This window comes from Bidens hawaiensis, unplaced genomic scaffold (genome assembly GCF_021521415.1).
Source record: "Bidens hawaiensis isolate Kalapana, Puna unplaced genomic scaffold, B.hawaiensis_p1.1 tig00054804_1, whole genome shotgun sequence".
Taxonomy (NCBI): domain Eukaryota; kingdom Viridiplantae; phylum Streptophyta; class Magnoliopsida; order Asterales; family Asteraceae; genus Bidens; species Bidens hawaiensis.
This window is the reverse complement of record NW_027499867.1, coordinates 20,494-41,745: the sequence shown is the minus strand read 5'-3', so window position 1 is coordinate 41,745 and position 21,252 is coordinate 20,494. Positions and strand designations below refer to the sequence as shown.

The window sequence follows — 21,252 nt, the reverse complement described above, 5'->3', positions numbered from 1 at the left end:
GTTACGAAGATGTTTAGGACGAAAATGTTTAGTTTTTCGGAAAAAATGTGAGTTTTTGGCAAAAACATTTTTTCGACGACCTGCAACTAACGGCGTTAGCATTCTGTTGTTTGTGTGCCGTTGGGAGCAAATATGACAAAAGGTGAGATCGTTATCAACCAATTCGTTAGTTGAGACCGACAACAACCAAAGGATAATAGTTAGAATTAATAAAAACAATACACGTTTAAATTACTACTCGTATTTGTAAATAAATGGCAGGATTGTCATTGTGACTCGATAACATAAATGACAAATAAGTATGTAGTCATGTTGGGACTCAATTAGTCTGACAATATAACAATCTCTTGTGCGATCAAAACCCTCATAAACCAGTGGCATGAACAGGTCGAGTCCGCACTTGACTAGGCTCAAATTCGGCATGTTTCAAACTCTTTTTCTAAAGCTGTGAGCTTTGTTTGTGAGTTATTTTTTCAAGCTCGATATTGGCTCGTTTATTATTTATTAATTAATTTATATACATTTTTTTGTTACTTTTATATATTTAAGGAAAACCTTAACTGAGTTGAAACTCGGCTGTTAAATGCCAACTCAATAAGTCCAAAAGAGGTAAACCTCAACGAGACTAAACAAGCTTCCCACACAAGGCTCACGCTTAGTCTCGACAACTAAACAAGCTTTATTTAAGGCTCAGCCCAGCTCGACCAAAAAAAAAAAAACTTATTTCGACCTTTCCATCCATCCGTCTTAGAGTAGCCTACCAACAGCTATCATAAACGCATTGTGAGCATGGATAACAAATCATCGTTAGGGGTGCAAACAAGCCGAGCAGCTCGTGAACTACTCAAGATCGGCTCCTGAAAAAGCTCGAACGAGTCGAGACTAAAAGTAAGCTCGTCTAATAAACGAGCCCGAGCCCGAGCTTCACTTGGCGAGCTCGATCCAGCTCACGAGCCTATCACTTTTCTATAATTTTTATAATATATATATGATGTTATTAAAAAATAATTAAATAATATGTTTTATTATATATAAAATTTTAATTAAAAAAATATAAAAACAATTATAAATGTCTAAAAATTAATTAATAAACAGTAAACGAGTCGCACCCGGACCAAACTCAAACTTAAAAAACTACTAACAAACCGAGCTCGATATTTACAAATAAAAGATCCAAATGACCGAGCTCATGTTAAACAAGTCCCCCCCTAAATTCATTGCCAAATGCCAATTCGAAGCAACTTCCAATCTCTTTTGACTCCATATAAACCCTAATAATTAGTCTCATCACAACAGTTAACAATGGCGTCTTACATGAGCATGGGTGAAGCACACAGACGAATAACGGACTACTTGAACCGATTCGCTGACGTCATCTCGTACCAAGACGCCACGTCTTTCAAACACCTGCTTTCTCTCTCGTCTGAGTCACCGTCGTTCATCGCACTCGCCGATGCCCTAAATATCTTCCAGGTTATTATATATATATATATGTATGTATGTATATGTATATATACTCTCTTCAGTTAAGGTTTATGTATGCCTTTTAATTTCAGTTAAGATGTTGATATTGGTTATTGAATAAATAGGTTTAGTTTTGAGGATTTGTTTGTTGAGAAGCTCAATGAGGCTCGAGCTCGGTTTGCTTTGACTAGGGGTGCAAATGAGCCGAGCTACTCGCGAGCTACCCGAGATCGGCTCGTTAAAAAGTTCGATCGAACCGAGCTTAATTGAGCCCGAGCCCGAGCGTGAGCCTAAAACTAAGCTCGTTTAATAAATGAGCCCGAGCCTGAGCTTCACTTCTCCTGCTCGAGCCAGCTCGCGAGCCTAAACGAGCCTGTCATTTATATAATTTTTTTAAAATATGTATTTAATAATTATTAATTAATATATATAATGTTATGAAAAATAACTCAATAATATATATTATTTTATACATAAAAGTATAATAGAAAAAAATATAAAAAAATAGTTGATATATGGTAAATGAGCCGAGCCCGAGCCAAGCTCGAGCTTGAAAATCTGCTCACGAGCCGAGCTCGAGCTTTGAAAATAGAGCTCGAAACGAGCCGATCTCAAGCTCTGTGTAACTTAAACGAGCCGAGCTAGAGCCTAGTCGAGCTCGGGCTCGGCTCGTTTGCACCCCTAGTTTTGACTTACGAGTTTTTTTTCTAAAACTCGAGCTAAGCTCATGTATTATTTATTATTAATTTATTCATTTATTAACGTTTCTCGCACTGAGCGATGGCCTAAATATCTTCCAGGTTCTTTCAAGTATTAGGTTTTTTTCTTATGCTGTTATTATTTTGTTGCTGATTTTGATTCTTTTGTTGTTATTATTAGGTTTTTTCTTTGTTGTTATAAAATATTGCTTATGTAGATTGGTATCGTAGTTGATATGGTTTCATACGCTCTCATTTTTGGTAGATTGGTATACGTTCTCATGTTAAGATTGTTTTGTACATGAACCTTCCCCTATATATATGTGTGTGTGTGTATATATATACTTTCCACTTATTAGGGTTTATATATGCTTTTTAATTTAGGTATAGCTGTTGATATGATATTGCTTATTGAATGAATAGCTTTTAGCTTCAATTTTGAGGATTTGTTTGTTGAAAAGCTCGAGTTCGGTTCGTTTTGACTTACGAGTTTTTTTTTTTGTAAAGCTCGAGCTAGGCTTATGTATTATTTATTATTAATTTATTCATTTTTAACATGTCTCGCACTGACTGTTGCCCTAAATGTCTTCCAGCCAGGCTGTTTCAATTTCTTTCATTAATTGATTAATAACTAGATTTGGATGTTAGTTAGGTTTCGGGTCGACCCGTTTAATGTTCATTTTCGAATATGAGTAATACCTAATGATTTATTAACAGTTTACACAGTTAGTTAATCTAAATGCATATGAAACATGCTTATAATCTGTGTTATTTATGATCATCGGGTCGGGGCTGATGTACGAGCTTCCCTTTGGGAACGTGCCAGCCTAGGACTTCATGGTTCCATACTCAGGGCTATCCGGTCGATATCGGTGCTATACGATTATCAGACTTCTAGCAAAATTGTCATTTTAAAGTCCTAATTGTCAGTCTTTACTTTTCATTAGGTATTGCATATTGACAATTAGGGTTCAATGGTTCATGTATGCTTTTAATTTCAGCTCAGATGATGGTAATCCATATTGAATGGCGTAAATTTAGAGGATTTAGCTTACACTTAGCAATAATGAGTGAATTTAGACTCGATGAATGTTTGTCTGCACAAATTACATTTTGTCCAAAGCTACTTGTTTATAGGGCATGTAACTTATGATTTTTAGAGCTCATGCTGTTAAAATCTTGAAACTGAATTCACATCATATATGCTATAAACGAAATGAACGTTTATTGAACTGTTCGGCGGGAAGTTAGTTTATGCTCGTTCGTTTAATAAAGGAACGAACACAAAAAGAGGCCATGTTCGATAATGTGTGCGTTTACGTTTGTTTATGTTCGTTAATGTTTGTTAAAAGGATATATGAATATGAGCATTATGTGATTAATTTATATGTAAAATTAACATATGAATCAATCAATCAATCAGTTATACCCAGTAAAATCCCACTAATAGAGTAGGGTCTGGGGAGTGTTAAACTTTGAATGGAAACAAATCTTCCCCCTATCCTGAGGAATAAGGAGGCTGCTCCTAGCGAAACCCTGGCCTCAATGGCATAAAGAACAACAATGAGGTAAATGAAAACATAAACAAGGCCTTGTTCGGTTCGGTTCAGCTTGTTTACAGCAATTTACTCCTTTATTGAATTTGTAATCTTCAAAATCAGCCTCAATACAAATTCTAATGATGTTCATTGACTAACTGTAATAAAAAAAGTGCTAACATTTTGCATTTATGCTTTTACAGTTGTCCAGTACCACGCATTCTTGCAAGCCGTATGGCTTTCTTTGTCATTTTTAGAACACGTGATGGTTAATGTTGTATTTGGAAAGAGCAACCAAGTATGACTTTTTAAAAGTTAATCCAAATAATTCATCATCGGCATAAGTTACCCACTAGTTAGTCCTAAACGTCTCAAATTTTTGTCTGAAACATTTGTAGATGTCGGTGTTTATTTGTGAAAAAAATTCATATCTTGCAGCTTTGGTCCCTTTTAAAGTTAAGTGTGTTGAAAATACATTTTAATGGAATTTGTGTATGCAGGATGATAACAGATTGATCAGACAAGCAGATAAATATTCCCAATATGCTGAAATAGTTGCTCCATTATTCCGGGCTATGCAAAGCTATAGGGTCGGCCATCTGGTTGAATCATATCAAGCATTTGAGAAATCAGCAAAGTAATTTTCTTGCATACATATGTAATTGAGTTCTCACTAATTTTTTGTAGAGGCGGCAAAATGACGAGTTGGGTAAAGAGTCAAAATGGGTAATTTTTGGTACGAGTCAAAATGAGTAAACTTTAGGTTGAGTTGGGTTAAACACATAACAATTTTGTTCAAATTTTACATTTTTATTAATGGTTAAGTGTTCAATTGGATTACTGATTTATATTATTTCAATAAAAATAAGTTTTTTCTATATAAAGATATTCAGGAGGTGTGCTGTTAAGAAACCAAGTTTTGGAGGTTTAATGATTAAAACCGAAAAACTGGCTCGCAACCGTAATAATCGAACCAAAATAACACAGTTTAGTTTTATGTTTTTTATTTTATTTTATGTTTTTTTGTGAAAACCGCACTTTTCCTTTGGTTTCAGTTTCGGTTTCGGTTTTACTAAAACCGAAAAAGCAAACCAAACTGAATTTCTGTATCTTCATTTCTAGTTTTGAATTATATGTAATTTATAAGGGTTTAATAAATAGTGCTACCCAAATATTTTAGCCCAAATGTATAATAATCAATTAACTATTAATTAACAAAAAGATTTTGGTGCAAATTCATTGTTTCTAGCCATTTTTTTTTCAGTTCAAAAATTTCAATTCCAAATGGTAAAACTGAAATAACCAGAACTGAACCCAAACCTAAAAGCCTGAAACTGAGAAGTATTGAAAAACTAAAAATCTGAAATTCTGGTTTTTGGTTCGGTTTGAGCCCAAAACCGACCCATGCACACCTTTTTTCATTAATTAACAAAAAGATTTTGGTGCAAATTCATTGTTTCTAGCCATTTTTTTTTCAGTTCAAAAATTTCAATTCCAAATTGTAAAACTGAAAAAACCAGAACCGAACCCAAACCTAAAAGCCTGAAACTGAGCAGTATTGAAAAACTAAAAATCCGAAATTCGGGTTTTTGGTTCGGTTTGAGCCCAAAACCGACCCATGCACACCTTTTTTCTTCAAATGTTTTGTTTTAGTTTACCTTTGTAGCCTGTTAGATATAAACATAACCTGAATAAACCACAAGGTAAAACGGGCCGAAATTGCCACCTCAAGTTTTCTGGCTTATGCTGTACTGTTGGATTGCTAATATGGGAAATTATTCAGTGCTTTTATTCAGGAATTTCGGAACTGGGAATCTGCATGGGCGTTAGAAGCATTATATGTTGTTGTATATGAAATTAGGATTCTAGCTGAGAAGGTATGCAACTGCAATTACAATCGAATCTTATTTGAATGAATTTGTTATAGTTTATAATATTTTTAACTTGTGTAAATGTGTATGCAGGCTGATAGAGAGTTAGCTTCTAATGGGAAAACACCTGAGAAACTAAAGGCAGCCGGTCATTTCTCATGAAAGTGTTTGGAGTTCTTGCGGTAACTATTTATTTGACCCGTTTTCTTTTATCAACTCGTTTGACCTGTTCTTGTTGCACCTACTTTTTTAGTCACTAATATTATGTGTTTAATAGGTTAAATGTCATCTTTTTGTTATAGGGAAAAGGACCAAAACGTGTTGGAGCTCTGTATGTCACTTGCCAATTGTTCAAAGTTTATTTCAAGGTGACATTTTTCTTTCCATCTCTTTTCTACATATCTATTTTTCTTACATTCATTACAAAAGCTATATAATTTTTAATTATTGTTTTTATGTTTTCAAATATAATGAATTAGGAGGTTTTATATGTAAAAGTATACTTTGACTCGGTTAATATGTTTTTGTTTTAAGTTAATTTTTTTTGTTATCTGTTTGACATGTTATAAAAAGTTTGTTACATAAATACTAATCTTTTTTTTATCTAATTTTGCAGCTTGGAACTGTTCATCTTTGCCGGAGTGTGATAAGAAGCATTGAAACTGCTCGTATATTTGATTTTGAGGAATTTCCTGTCAGAGATAAAGTAAGATGTTTGATTCTTGTCAAACTAGTTTTTAGTCTCATAAGTAACATTGAAATTGCTCGTATATATTATATTATATTATGCTATGTTATGTTACAGGTAACTTACATGTACTACACTGGTCGCTTAGAAGTACTTAACGAAAATTTTCCAGCTGTAAGCAATCTGAGAAATTATGATTTTTTTTAATATAATCATGAATTTGTATGATTTCTTTTGGCATTTTTCTTCTCTTAATTTTAACAAATTTGTCTTTCTTTATTCTGCAGGCTGATCATAAATTGTCATATGCATTAAAACATTGTGACCCTCAAAGTGAAGCAAACATAAGGCTCGTTTTCAATCTTGTCGCATGTTATTACTATTATTTCTTCGATTTAAATATATCTTTTAGTCTTTGATAGCAAAACATATTTGATTATTTTGTTTTATCACTTTTGTATTTATCTTATTTAATGTCTGCTGAAACAGGATGATCTTGAAATATTTGGTACCCGTGAAGCTTTCGATAGGAATCTTACCTAAAAAGTCACTCCTTGAGAAGTATAATCTGGTTGAGGTAGGTTAAAAGAAGGGGGTAAATATGTAATTTTGTAATTTTGTTTCACAAACTGAAGATATTGTAGCTTTACAGTTACTTTTTGGTCTTGTTACAGTATAATGACATTGTGTTAGCTATGAAAAGAGGTGATCTCAGACTTCTTAGACATGCGCTTGAGGAGCATGAAGATCGGTATGCATTTCATATTGTTAGTAATTCTAGTTCTGTAATTTGTGCTATATTTTATAGTTTTATAACTTTATTAAATATAGTTTTATAACCTTAGTTAGGGTAATCATCAAAAGAACCTACAGGTTTTTGCTAAATACTCACAAGTCCATGAAACCTTGTTTTACACTATTTAACCCTACACTTTCGAATTTAACGGAAAAGTTATTTTATTAAAATTTAGAGACCTTTTTGCTGAACTCGAGAAGTTTAGGTATTTAATCATGAAAAAAAAGAATAAGTCTAGGACTTATGTGCAAATTCAAACAAAAGTCTATAGCCTTTTCAACAATTACCCTTTTATTTAATTGTTCGTTTTCCTTCTTTTTTTTTAATTTTATTTTCCACAAAGCTAAATATGTTGTATTTAGATTCTTGAGATCAGGTGTTTATCTTGTTCTTGAAAAGCTAGAGCTTCAGGTATACCAAAGACTCGTAAAGAAAATGTAAGCTGCTTCATTGTTGAATAATATTATATTATATTGTTGCTTTTTTGTTTACTCAAATGCTTTTTCATGGCAGTTATATCATTCAAAAGCAGAAGGACCCGAGCAAGGCACACCAGATAAAGTTAGAAATGATTGTTAAAGCATTGAAATGGCTCGAGATGGAGATGGATTTAGATGAGGTAATGTTTCTAACATGTTATTGACTCATCAAACGGATTGTCTTTTAGAGAAGTTGAAAGGGTATTTTCGTCATTAAGCGTGTTTTTTGGTCGGAAATGGTAAAAACACTTGAGGTTTTGTTTGTTGACAGGTTGAATGCATAATGTCGATATTGATATACAAGAATCTGGTGAAAGGGTATTTTGCTCACAAGAGCAAAGTGGCGGTTCTAAGTAAACAAGATCCGTTTCCTAAATTAAATGGCAAGCCAATAAACGCTTAACATGGAGCCATTCACATATTATATATTATGGGTGTTAATTGCCGCCAACCAGTGTATGGATAATGTTACTTGAAATGTCTTTATGATTGTAAAACATATGCGGGTCACCTAATCTGCTTTGACCCGCTCTAGAGATATGGTTCCTACACAACTGTCTTACATAACCCAACCAACCCTGCATGTGGCGTCTGGTTCCCGTCGCAGGCTAGTTGTAATGAGTACTTTTAACCGGTCCTTAAAACGTTAACGGGTTTAGCAAATCTGGAAGTTGATCATTGTTATTGTTGTGATGAAATTATTGAGGCTTATTCAAACTACAATAGAATATTGATTTTTTTTTTACTATTTGAGAAAATACGAGAATGATAATATTTTTTTTGGTATTTTCATGTGACTATGGGCCTGACTATACTGGACAACATTTTACCTTTGTAGTTTTGAAATTATTCGCAAGCTTTGAAAACAACACTCTATAAAGTGGTCGCTCAACCAGATTCTGTTGATGTGTGGGTTAGGCTGTTACTTCTTCCTCGTTGCACTTTACAGGTGTTCAGACCCAAAAATAGGCACGAAAGCAGGTCCGGGAATAGGAAAGTCATGCAACATCATTCAATAACGAGTTCTTTAGCCACATGGGGGAAAGTTGACGGTATTACCATGTTAATTAAAAATCTGTTAAATGCTTCTGGTTTGAGGTCCTTAGGCCAAGGTGACATGGATATTCAAAAGGAGGGGGATCTTGTCAACAATAACGTTAAACAGTGTCTTCGAAAAGTTGTGGATGGTCACTTTACTGCTGCAGTAAAGGTGTTATGCTTATCTGGTGTTGCACCTTACAATTCTGATACCACAAAGGCTTTAGAAGCTAAACACCCGTACAAGAAGCCGCCGGCTATGCCGAACATGACTTATTCCGAGCCTCCTCTTGTGGCAGAGGTCGATAGTGTTCTTGGTTGCATTAAATCGTTTCCCAAATGAACTTCGTGTGGGAGGGACGGTTTGAGAGCGCAACATATTTTGGATGCTCTTTGTGGAGAAGAGTCGGCTATTGCCACTGACCTCATATGTGCTATTACTGCAGTGGTTAATTTATGGTTAGCAGGGAGATGTCCGTCTACTTTGGCAGAGTTTGTCGCGTCTGCTCCTCTTACACCGTTTTTAAAACCCGACAACGGGATTCGACCTATTGCAGTGGGTACTATATGGAGGCGTTTGGTTTCTAAGGTGGCTATGAAAGGGGTTGGCAAAGAATTGACCAAATACCTTAATGATTTCCAGTTTGGGGTTGGTGTGTCGGGTGGTGCGGAGGCCATATTACATAGCGCCAACAGGGTATTGAGTGAGCGCCACACTGATGGGTCTCTTGCAATGCTTACAGTTGATTTTTCTAATGCATTTAATATGGTGGATAGATCAACTTTACTTCATAAGGTAAGGATCAGATGCCCTTCTATTTCCTTATGGGTGGAATTTTTTATATGGGCAACCATCAAGACTATATCTTGGGGATGATAATATTTGGTCCACCACAGGGGTTCAACAAGGAGACCCATTGTGACCATTCCTTTTTTCCTTGGTTTTACACCCCATTGTGCATCAGATTCGAGACAATTGCAAGCTTCTTCTTCATGCCTGGTATCTTGATGATGGGACAGTCATTGGAGATTCAATGGAGGTGGCTAAAGTGCTGGATATCATTAAGGTGACGGGTCCAACTTTGGGTCTTGAACTGAATATTAAGAAAACTGAGCTATTTTGGCCTTCTTGTGATGGTACGAAGTCTCATGACGGTTTATTCCCTGCTGACATCGGGAGACCATTATTAAGGGTGAAGCTTCTTGGGGGAGCTGTTAGTAACGACACCGGGTTTATTAAGGGTTTGGCAAAGAAGAGAGCTACTAATGCTGTTGATTTGACGCGTCTTCTCCCAAAACTTGGTGACCCGCAGAGTGAGTTACTTTTGCTTCGATCATGTATGGGTGTTGCTAAACTTTTCTTCGGTTTGAGAACATGCCAACCTGTACACATGATGGAGGCAGCGGTGTTTTTTGACAAGGGATTGCGTGAGGCGATCGAGGACATTGTAGTTTGTGGAGGTCCTTTCTTTGGAGACCTCCAATGGCGACTTGCTTCCTTACCCATTAAGAATGGGGGTTTGGGGTTGTATTCGGCAGTAGAGGCTTCCTCTTATGCGTTTGTGGCCTCGAGAGCCCAATCGTGGTGCTTCAGGATCACATTTTGCGAGACAGTGGTATATGTGGGATGGATTCTGATTATTCTTGTGCTCTGGCTTGTCTTCTTGATATGATTCCAAGCTTCGATTTTAGCAGTTTCTCTAAAAAAGAGACCGCCCCCTCTAAAGCCCAGCATGCATTGGCGAGCACTCTTTTTAGTAAAATTGTTCACGACATGGAGTCACACTTTAACATGACAAGCAGACAAAAAGCCATTTTTGAGTGTCTACAAGCACCACATGCTCAAGATTTTCTTCTTGCTACCCTATAGATGGGTTAGGCCAGCATATGTCTCCAGTGGAGTATCGTAGTATCCTTAGGTATCGCCTTATGATTCCTTTATTTTTGGTTGATGAGATATGTCCTGTTTGTCGTAAAGCGTGTTTAGACTCATATGGGGAGCACGCGGTGCACTGTAAAAAGCTCCCAGGGTTCAAGTACCGACACGATCTGGTTAGGGATGTGCTCTTTGATATATTCAAGCGAGCTGGAATTTCTGTTAAGAAAGAAGCACATGTGAATTTCCTGACTGACCCGTCGGAGGGAAGATCATCTCTTCGACCGGCTGACATTTTGGTGTTTGGATGGATAGGAGGGAAACACGTGTGTGTGAATTTAACATGGGTTTCTCCTTTGGTGGGCTTAGGGAGTAGTGGTTTCGCGGTCGGTCAAGCCGCATTAAAAGCTGCTTCAGGTAAGGTGGCAAAACATGAAAAGACGTGTCTTGACAACCAACAAGTATTTATTCCTTTTGCTTTTGACACTTTTGGTTTCCTCGCGCCTGAAGCTGTGGAGCTACTTACCCGTGTTCAGCGGGTCATGCATAGTAATGTTATGACTCCAAGATCAGCAAATATAGTTTTTAAAAGATTGGGTTTTGCGATTCAAAAAGGGGTACCGACGCAGCTTGTTGCCCGCTTGCCTTCTGTTTCGATGTAATCTAATAAACAATTAACACAATGATAAATAAAAGGAGGTTTGATTCGATTTAGAAATCAATTTAAATTAACATTGCATATGAAAACATAAGATGCCTATGGAAAGTAGAAACGTCTTTTTTTTTCTTTCTTTATTTTAACGGCTATTTGAATCACTAATGAGTCCCTTGTTTATTCAAATTATCACCATTCCTCGAGTATGGAACCTTTACATATAAAAGTGGAAAATAAAGGCCCCTTCAAGTGTATAAATTAAACGATATAGTTTTTGGTCATTTTTAAAACTTTAGCACGCAATAATGATCCGATATGACAGGTCTGGTAGAACTAGGGGTCTTCATTGGGTCATTTGGTTTGTTTGGGACTCGAATAAGATTTGAAAACCCAATTCAAATAAGCCTTACTTGAATTTGGTTCTATCCGAATAAAAGAAAAATAAGAAAAGAAAAGTAAATTTAAAAGCTAAAATTTATAAAAAATAAAAGTAATTCAAATTTGGGTTATTCTGTTGAGATTTTCAAATTTGAGAGTAACTCGAATTTGATTTTGAATTACAAATTTTTCCTGGTTTGGGTTTAGGGTTAGTTCAGGTGTTCTCGGGTCGGGTGTTGCTTAAAAGTGACAAGCCTACCTACTAAATCTATGAACTTAGAGTGGACAAACCAGGGTTTTTCAGAAACCAGAAGCTGGTAGGAACTGGTTCAAAGTTTGGTCAACAAGATTCAAGAACTAGGTTAGGTCGGAAATGGTTTTGGGTATGTTTGGTTTTTTGACTGGTTTTGCTGGGTTTTTTCCAAGTCAGGTATACCAGAACCGGTTCTGGGTCAGGTACACGGGGTTGGTCAGGAACTAGTATTTGCCCCACCTCTAGATGTACTTAGATGTCCATTTTCCGGTTAACCGGTTAATAATTTGGCGGAGAATAACTGGTTAGACCGGTTTTTCGGGTCATGTGTTAACCGGTTAGACTGGACTGAAAAACCGGTGAATAACTGAAAAAACCGGTTTCTAATAAAATAATAATAATAATAATAATAATAATAATAATAATAATCTCAATCGGCTTTGAAATCAATAATATAAGCCGGTTCCAAACCGACGATTTTTTTCGGATGGTAAGCGGTTAGAGATGGACCGGTTAGTAATCAGTTAGAGCAGGGGCCGACCGTCAGAATTTGAGTGCCCCGGCTGAACCGAAAAAAATATGCCCCCTAAGCCTTAACGTATTAAATAATGTAAATAATTTTTTTAAACGACGATTAAAGTTATGCAATAAACATAACAAATAGAAAAATAATCGTATGAGAATTAGCTTATGACATACTGAATAAGCTAATAGCTAGCCGAGTATTTGTGAAGCTCATATAACATTTTGATAGCAATTTGGTGAATCAACTCATCGTAGTTTATGCTCTCTAATATTCTGTTTTCAATAGCTACGATCACCACTCGCTAAGTCTTTCTTGGAGCATTGTGAATCGTAAATAAGAATTCAATAAGTACAATTTTGAAAAACTCCTTTATATAAATGCTACCGTGACTGTTGGTGTTCGAACTCGATGTTGTTATCCCGTCTATTCATTTAATTTTTTCTATTTATTTACCTTTTATTGATTAACAAAAAGTAACGGGTCTCTTTCAATTTTTAATGACCTATAAGTATTTAGATAACTTAAAAAAATTGAGTCTAAAAAGTGTGTGAGTATTATAAAAATAGTGGGACTATAAGTGTTCGAGTATTCTATATATATAACACCGAGAATATTTAAAAATTTTGTGTCCCCGAAAAAAAGTGCCCCGGCCGGACGCCCATATTGCCCGGCCTTAGAGCCGGCCCTGAGTTAGAGAAACGGTTAGATACCGGCTATACTAGAGATGTACAAAAAACCGGTTTCACCCAAACCGACCCAAACCGCCAGTTTCAAAACCGGTTCCCCTTAAGATCTACCAAACCGGTTTTAAAACCGAACCGGTTTGAAAAAAACCGGTTTAAAAACCGGCTAAAATCGGTTTATAAACCGGACCGGTTTAAATCAAATTGATTTTGACCGGCCGTTGACCAAACCTGTTTTGTACACCTCTAGTCTCTAGATGTACTTGTTCATTAAAGTGAATTGGGCTTTATGTTGTCTAATGGGCCTGACCTAAGTTTATAGAAAAAAAAAACAAACTCCACACACTGTATAATAACCCGCCAAAAAGCCATTTCATTTTCCCGCCAAAACCAAAACCAAAACCCTAAATCACCAACCAAAACACTCACTTCTTCACCATTCCACAACAATCAATGGCAGAAACCGAAGAAATCCAAACCGAAACCGAACCGGCACCGACACTCCAACCGAGCTTCCCGTCCGGCCGAGTGAAGCGAATCATCAAACTCGACACCGAAATCAACAAGATCAACTCGGACGCTCTGTTCACAATCTCGAGCGCCACCGAGATGTTTTTAAAACTGTTAACCGACAAATCAATGCAGGTTACACTTCAGAAGAAGCGGAAAACAATTAAGGTGGAGGATATGCGAATCGCGGTCAAGAGGCACCGCCCGAGTGCCGATTTCCTGCTCGATTCGATTTCGGTGAGTCAGATCGAGCCGACAGCGAACCGGACGAGGAAAAGTAGTGAGAAGGATAAGAATTTAGGTTCGGGTTCGGGTTTGGGGACTCGTGGGATTGATAGTTTCTTTAAGAAGTGTTCGAAGGATTGAATTTGTATGGATTTGTTCTGTTTAAGTTGTATTTATTATAATTTGCTGTAGTAATTTTGGTTGAAGTCCGGTAAATGAATCGAACGTTCAGTGCGGAAAGTTTATTTATGTTCGTTTATTTGATAGACAAATGAATATGAAAGATTTCTGTTTTTAATTAAACGAACGGACATGAACGCCATGTTTTGTTCGTTCATTTGTTTGTTCGTTTATGTTTGTAACAAATAAGTATGTTAAGTAAATAAGAACCCAACTAGAGGTGCAAAACGAGCCGAACCGAGCCCAAGCTCGACCAGGCTCGAGCTCGGCTCGTTTAGCTCACACAAAGTCTAGCTCGAGCTCGGCTTGTTAGTAGTTTTTTCAAGCTCGAGCTCGTCTCGGGCTTGGCTCGTTTACAAATTTATTATTTAATTTTTATATGTGTTTCAATTTAAATTTAATATATAACGCAATATATATTGTTTAGTTATTTTGTTAATTTATTAATTATTATATGCATGTAAATATATATGATGTATGTATATTATAAAAGTTATACAAATGATAGGCTCACGAGCCGGCTTGAGCTCGATAAGTGAAGCTCGGGCTTGGGCTCGTTTATTAAACGAGCTCATTTTTAGTGTCTAGCTCGGGCTCGCTTATTAAATGGGCTTACTTTTGGCTCGGGCTCGGGCTCATTTATTAAACAAGCTTACTTTTAGGCTTGAGCTCGATAAGTGAAGCTCGGGCTTGGGCTCGTTTATTAAACGAGCTTATTTTTAGGGTCGAGCTCGGGCTCGCTTATTAAATGGGCTTACTTTTGGCTCGGGCTCGTTTATTAAACAAGCTTACTTTTAGGCTTGAGCTCGGCTTGATCGAGCTTTTTCACGAGCTGATCTTGAGTAGCCCGCGAGCAGCTTGGCTTGTTTGCACCCGTAAACCCAACCTATATTTATTACCAGCTTCCACGCTCTGAAAAGTAAATCAACAACTCATTTTGATGTGTTTTTTTTTTGGATTATTGGATGATCTCGTACTTAATGTTTTATGTTTGTTCGTTTACTTTTGTTCATTTATGTAATACTTTTTTAGATTTTTAACAAACACACTTAAACGAACACGAACATGTTCGATTAACTGTTTGTGTTTGTTTAAGGTTGAACGAACAAACACGGACATGCTCTTGTTTGGTTCGTTTACAGCCCTGTCAATGCAAACAAAGCTACTGTCTTTCCCACACGGATTGAACGTTTTCACCGACAAAAAATCAAGTTAGATAACGAAAACCATTCAAAATTGAAAAGAACTGATGTACCTTTTCCAAATCTCTTCTGACTCGAACTAAGTTATACCAATGATCACATTAATTTTTATTCTTTCATGTGAATAAGAAAATGCCTAAGCTACATGGAGGCGTTTACGGTCCGAGAAACCAAGACATGAGGTGAAAACATCAGCCTTGAGTAGTTTACGAGCTGCCTAACGCTCATAAATACTTAGGAAACTCCACACCCACCCCCCCAAAAAAAAAATAGAAAATCATTGTTCTTTCTTGCAGTCATTGTCGTCCTTACATGATATCGGGCCAACAATCTTCTTTTGCGTAAAAATTTATTGTTCTATAGCATGTCGTTAACCTCTTATGCGTGCTGTTAGCTAAAAACTGACTTGTTAACACTAAGAACTAGTTCATAAACGCGTTCAACTTTCACCATCTATCCACGACTATGCATATTTAGTTACAAATACGAGTGTAGTTTGTACACTAAAATCACACACAAATCGTCTTTCCCATCTCCAACGTATATGACGTCCGAATCATGAATTCGATCAATGACACTCCCCTGCAGTATTATTCAAGTTTCAAGTCATCTAAGAGTCAAAGAAACTAATGACATAAACTTATAGCAAAAGGATATTATCATATTATTATATTAAATTATTATTAATCACCTTGCATAAATTTGCAGGGCACAAATTGCAGCCGTGAGGCGAAAAGATTCTAAGCCTGCCGTCGTCATTAACAGCAGTCGGGTTTGTGATGATTTCAGAGAAACAGTCATAAATCCCAATGTTTTTTAATAGTGTTCAATGAATACTGATTAGCATTACTAAATGCCTTCATTTCACATGTGAAACACAAACAGTTTCATCATTATCATAACACATTGTTTGCAAGATTGACTCGTTTCAAGCTCTTTTTCCAGAGCTTGACTCGGCTCATGGGTCGTGTTTTCAAGTTCGGACTCGGCTCATTTATCATTTATTAATTAATTTATATACTTTTTTTTAAATTATTGTTGCATATTTTGAGGGAAACCGTAAACGGGCCTCAGATTGGCTCCAGCTCCTATAGTACCTTAAACGATCAAAGCTCATATTGAGCTCAGTTGTACAATGTATAACTAATATATAGAAATCCAAAAGAGCAAAAACTTAAATATACACAATGCTCGAGCTTGGGCTCGATAACTAAACAAGCTCGAACCGAAACAAAGACCGACAGTTTGGTTCTATGTTTTCTTGAAACCGAAGTTTCGTTTCAGTTTCGATTTCAGTTTCGAGTGTAACTAAAACCGAACCAGATTTTCACTTTTTACTTTGAATATTAAGTTATTTAATATGTAATGTAACCCAAATATATTAAGTTATTTAGCCCCAATGTATAATAATCAAATAATTATTAACTAATTTCAAAATTGATTGAGCTCCGATCGTGAGTCGTTTTTTCAACCTCTGGCTCAACTCATTTATCAACTATTACTTCTTAATTAATTTATATACGTTTTTAAATATTACTAAATATTTTGCGAAAAAACCTTAAATGGGCACGAGCCTTAGCTTGGCTTGAGCTTGCATAGTACCTTAAACAAGCCACACCTTGGTTGTGCAATGTGAAATTCGACCTAAAATTTTCAAGCTCAAATGACAAAACCATAAAAACAGACAAAATCAAACCGAATTTCTATATTTTCATACACTTTAGCCCAAATGCATAAAAATCAAGTAATTATTATTTTAAAACATGACTCAGACCTAGTTCATTACTTTGGGTGAAAGTTTTTGTTTTTTTCTCAAATGACGAAACTGAAACTGAACCAAAACCAAAACAAAATACATACAAATCACCAAAAGAGGCGAAACTTAAAAACACACAATGCTCAAGCTCAAACTCAATAACTAAACAAGCTTTACTTAAGACTCCGGCTCGAAAACACCCTGCTCATTTCAAGCTTTTTATCGATCCGATATCTCTAAACACAATAACCACTTTAATAATAATAATAACAAGACTCATAATAATAACAACTATTATTATTATTATTTAGATAAATTAGAAATTGAACCGCCTATAACTATATTCCAACTTAATTTGACTTGACTTGCGGACTACGTTAACATGCAAAGCTTAAGACCTTGACATTACGTATCAAACAATATTAATTTGGAATAACCTGCATGCAAGCCGGTAAGTACGTCCATTACGTCTTGTCCGTATGGTATTTACCTCCGTAAATTCAATCAGATGATACTTTTGAACGTAGGACCTGAGACTGAATTCTTGGATGTAATAGTCGACGTCAAGCCCGAAACAATAGAGATCCATGACTACTATGTTGGAGTTGAAAGGGAGATTTTCGGTAACACGAGTCCTGATACGTATGTATACCTAACGTTCACAGCGAATAACAGCTCTGTGGCCACGGCTACATACGTGTTTTATGATGAAGAGGGTAGGGTGAAGGATTATGTTCCGTGTGAAAGCGTTCACCTGTCCGCTTTCAGGATGGCAAGAATCGTGTTGTGGTGTGAGCGTATATGTAATGACCGGCTAAAGGCTGTAGAAGCTGCAGTGAAAACAAGTAAACGGTGTCAAGAGGAAGAAGATGAAGAAGATGAAGAAGAGATTTGTGCGGTTTGCCATGAGGAATACCATGCGGAGGATATGCTCGGCACGCTAGAATGCAATCATAGTTATCATGAAGAATGCATCAAGAAGTGGATGATGAAGAGCAACAATAAGAATCGTAACTGTCCGTGTCCCCTTTACAGGGCGAATGCTTGCGACGCTTATGCTTTGTTTTTTAGTTACCCCAAATAGTAAGGTACGGCTCGGGTTGTTTATTATTTGTTGATTAATTTGCTTATTAGTAATTTTTATATATTTCACGAAATTTTAAATTACTTTTAATTACTTAAGGTTTATGTATGCTTTCACTTTGGATGATGATATGATATTGCTTATTTCCATAAATAGCTTCTCTTTACTCTTAACATCTTGGTTCAGTTAAGAGTTGAGATTTATAATTGTATGCACATGATAAATTGGATATGTTATAATGCTAATAACCTGACATTTTAGAATTAAATGAAGCATATGTAATTTGGCTTGCTTAAATAAATTGCAAGATTAATTGATTCTCAATTTTTTAGTGTCAATATCAGTCAATTATGTTGGCTATTTAAATTGAAAATTATATACCAGATAACATGTTACTTTGCATGATGTGTAGGGCCAATATTATATATTGTTTTTAGGATTGTGTATGTCATTTTAGTTTGCTTTTAGTCGATGTATTACGTATTTGATACGTTTATTTTGTAAGTTAAAATGTAAACTTTGGATAAATGGGAACCTTATAAAAGGGCTACTTAACCCATTTATCCCAACAACTCTTTCACAACACACAACTCCAAAGAAATAAAGTTTCTCTCTTCACCTACTTCTCTTTTTCTCTCTTTTGTAACAACAAACTAAGATCCGAGATCCGAGTTCGTTGGTGATTTCCGCTAACCAACAACACGGATTGATCCGAGTTAAGTCTTGAGATCCATCTAGAGGACTTACAAGTGGTATCAGAGCTTTCGGCTCGACTTTTTGTGGTTTTCGGGTCAAACTTTTCGGATTTTGATCTTAGTTTTGTTGGATTTGAGGTTGATTTTGTGTTATTTATCTCTTTTGGAGTCCCTTTCATCTTAGAAATACACGAGAATCACTAAATCTAAGTTTTTAGTATTTTAAAATTTTGTGTATGTGCTCAGATTCGGTTTAAAAACTCAGATCTAGGCCGATTTATTAATTTTTAGACTAAAGTTTTTTTGACTTTTTGGAAGTTTGGGTGTTCTATTCTCAAAAAAAAAAAAAAAAATCGCATTGGGTACTGTATCAGTCGCTTCCGAGGTACTATAGCAATCTCCGGGTACTGTAGCAATCGCTTCGCCGAGGTACTGTAGCAATCGCTTCGCACGAGGGTACTGTAGCAATCGTTTCGCTTCGCACGGGTAGTATTGTAGCAATCGTTTCGTTTCGCACGGTACTGTAGCAATCGCTTCGCACGAGGTACTGTAGAATCGCTTCGCACGGGTACTGTAGCAAATCGTTTCGCTTTGCACGGGTACTGTAGCAATCGCTTCGCATCGGGCACTGTAGCAACTCATGCGAAACACTGTAGCGACTCATGCGAAACACTGTAGCGACTCGGTACTGTAGCAAAAAAAAAAAAAACCTTAAATTTCTTTTTTCTTTCAAAAAAAAAAAAGAAAAAAAAACCGAGTTAAAAAAAAAATGTCTTACGAACCTGAGCTTGAAGGAAATCTGGATATGGGAGAAAGCCGAAAGAAAATATTAAAAGAAGAATTCGACATGTTTATACATATTAAAGGAGAATCGGTTGCCTCTCTCATCAACAAATTTGAGTCACTCGTCTCCAAAATGAGTAGTGTCGGTATCATCAATGGTTTGTTTGAGATCAACATGAAGTTGTTGAATTCACTACCTTACACATAGAACATCAATGTGGTTACCATCAAAAGAACCACAAATCTGTATACCATGACACTCTCAGAGTTGGCTTCTACCATAAAGTCTTTTGAAATAATGGAAGAAAAACTCCAAATAAACAATCAGTCCAAAGAAAATAAAGTTGGGTCAAGTAATAAAGTTTGGACAAGTGCTGCCGGTAAAAGCAGGCATGCATGTCTAATCATTCCCGACACATCACCAGTCGATGAGATAAATCACAATCTGTGCACTCAAGCTTGCATAAATAAGGTTACATATTATAGATATCTTCAGGACGAAGTTTTGAAAGAAAATGCAAAACAACTTTGTCAATTAATGTTGAATATGTAAAGGCTGATAAGATCTACGTTGAAAAGATTAAAACTCATCATGATGATGTAGCAAATCTTAAACTTAAAATTTTTCAAAAAAAGCATAATGTTATTTATTATAAAAACATAATTAATGATTTAAAAGATGAAATTGAAAAGTTAAAACTTGAAGTTTCTGACAAAAAGGAAAAAGAAAAGCAAGTTGAAAGATTTGAAGCATTATCTGAGAAATTAGATGATCTTATTGGAGCCCAGAGAAGTACTAAAGTTAAAGCGGGGCTGGGGTATGATTACACTGCCGTACCACCACCATTCAATGATAACTACACCAGCTTGCCCCACGTTAGCTATAATACTTTTCCAGATGAAGAAATGGAATACGAGGTTGGTAGAATACCAAAGCCTGTGAAATTTGTTCCTGCTGCCTCTCAAACTGCTGCTCCAGTCCCATCATCTGATAAATCTGACATCAATGTGTCTTGTGTAGCAGGTGATGTAAATGGTGGTGAATGTGGGACGGTTAACTTGGGTTGTAAGCTAAAAAGAAAGTTAGAACCACGTTTTGAATCATGTGTGGATCTAACCAAAACTCTTAACAATCCAGTTTGTAATAAAGTTTGTAAATCCATGTTGGGAAGTTTAAAGTCAGGGTCAAATTATGTATTTTGTGAAAATTCAAGTGATGATAGTTGTACAAACGTTTGCAATGAAAATAAATGTTCTTCTTCTGACTCAGATTATGAAACCGTTTGTGATGAAACTTTTGTTGAAAAATGTGTCAATGAAAGTAGACCTGTTGAGATGAACATATCAAGTTGTTCATCATCAAGTTGTGAGACTAAGGATAATTCAAGTAAAAGCAAAGTTTTTGAAAATGAAAAGGCAAGTACTTCTTGTAAATATGTTCCACCAAATAAACAATCATTTTCTCAAACAACCAATCAATTTAGAAATCCTCATCCATACAACTTCTATGATAACAACTACTATGGCCATTATCAACAAAATTTGTTGATCCATATTACACAAATGTGTTTTATAATCATGTTCTTTTCCAAGGATCACCTTTCCCACCACACCAACCACATTATAGTTCAGATGAGTTCTTTGGCACTCCCAGGAGAAAGTGTTGTTTTGTATGTGGTCACTCTTCTCACCTTGCAAGACATTGCAAGCACCGGTTCAAGCAATAGCTTGATATTCAAAGGCGGCTTAGTCAGTCCCCAAAAGAAGTTTTTAGTAGCCCTGATTCAAGGACTGATCAAGCTGATAGTGAACCCAGTGAAATGGATGTGAGATCCAAGGTTAATAAAGTAAAACGCAAAAAGAAACCCGTTTTG

General features: G+C 36.1%; 1 protein-coding gene and 1 pseudogene across 2 annotated transcripts; both read left to right on the top strand.

Moving 5' to 3' along the window:
* The first annotated feature begins 1,302 nt into the window (after positions 1 to 1,302).
* Positions 1,303 to 8,110, top strand: LOC143600700 (enhanced ethylene response protein 5-like; annotated as a pseudogene). Its single transcript, XR_013147524.1, has 13 exons — positions 1,303 to 1,473; positions 4,201 to 4,337; positions 5,484 to 5,577; positions 5,665 to 5,753; positions 5,874 to 5,939; positions 6,188 to 6,277; positions 6,377 to 6,433; positions 6,547 to 6,608; positions 6,749 to 6,836; positions 6,934 to 7,010; positions 7,418 to 7,492; positions 7,569 to 7,674; positions 7,806 to 8,110. The product of XR_013147524.1 is annotated as an enhanced ethylene response protein 5-like (transcript).
* A 5,286-nt stretch (positions 8,111 to 13,396) lies between these two features.
* Positions 13,397 to 13,819, top strand: LOC143600704 (DNA polymerase epsilon subunit C-like). The gene has a single exon (XM_077078320.1). It carries the CDS (start codon positions 13,397 to 13,399, stop codon positions 13,817 to 13,819), a length of 423 nt encoding a protein of 140 aa, XP_076934435.1.
* Positions 13,820 to 21,252: the final 7,433 nt, after the last annotated feature.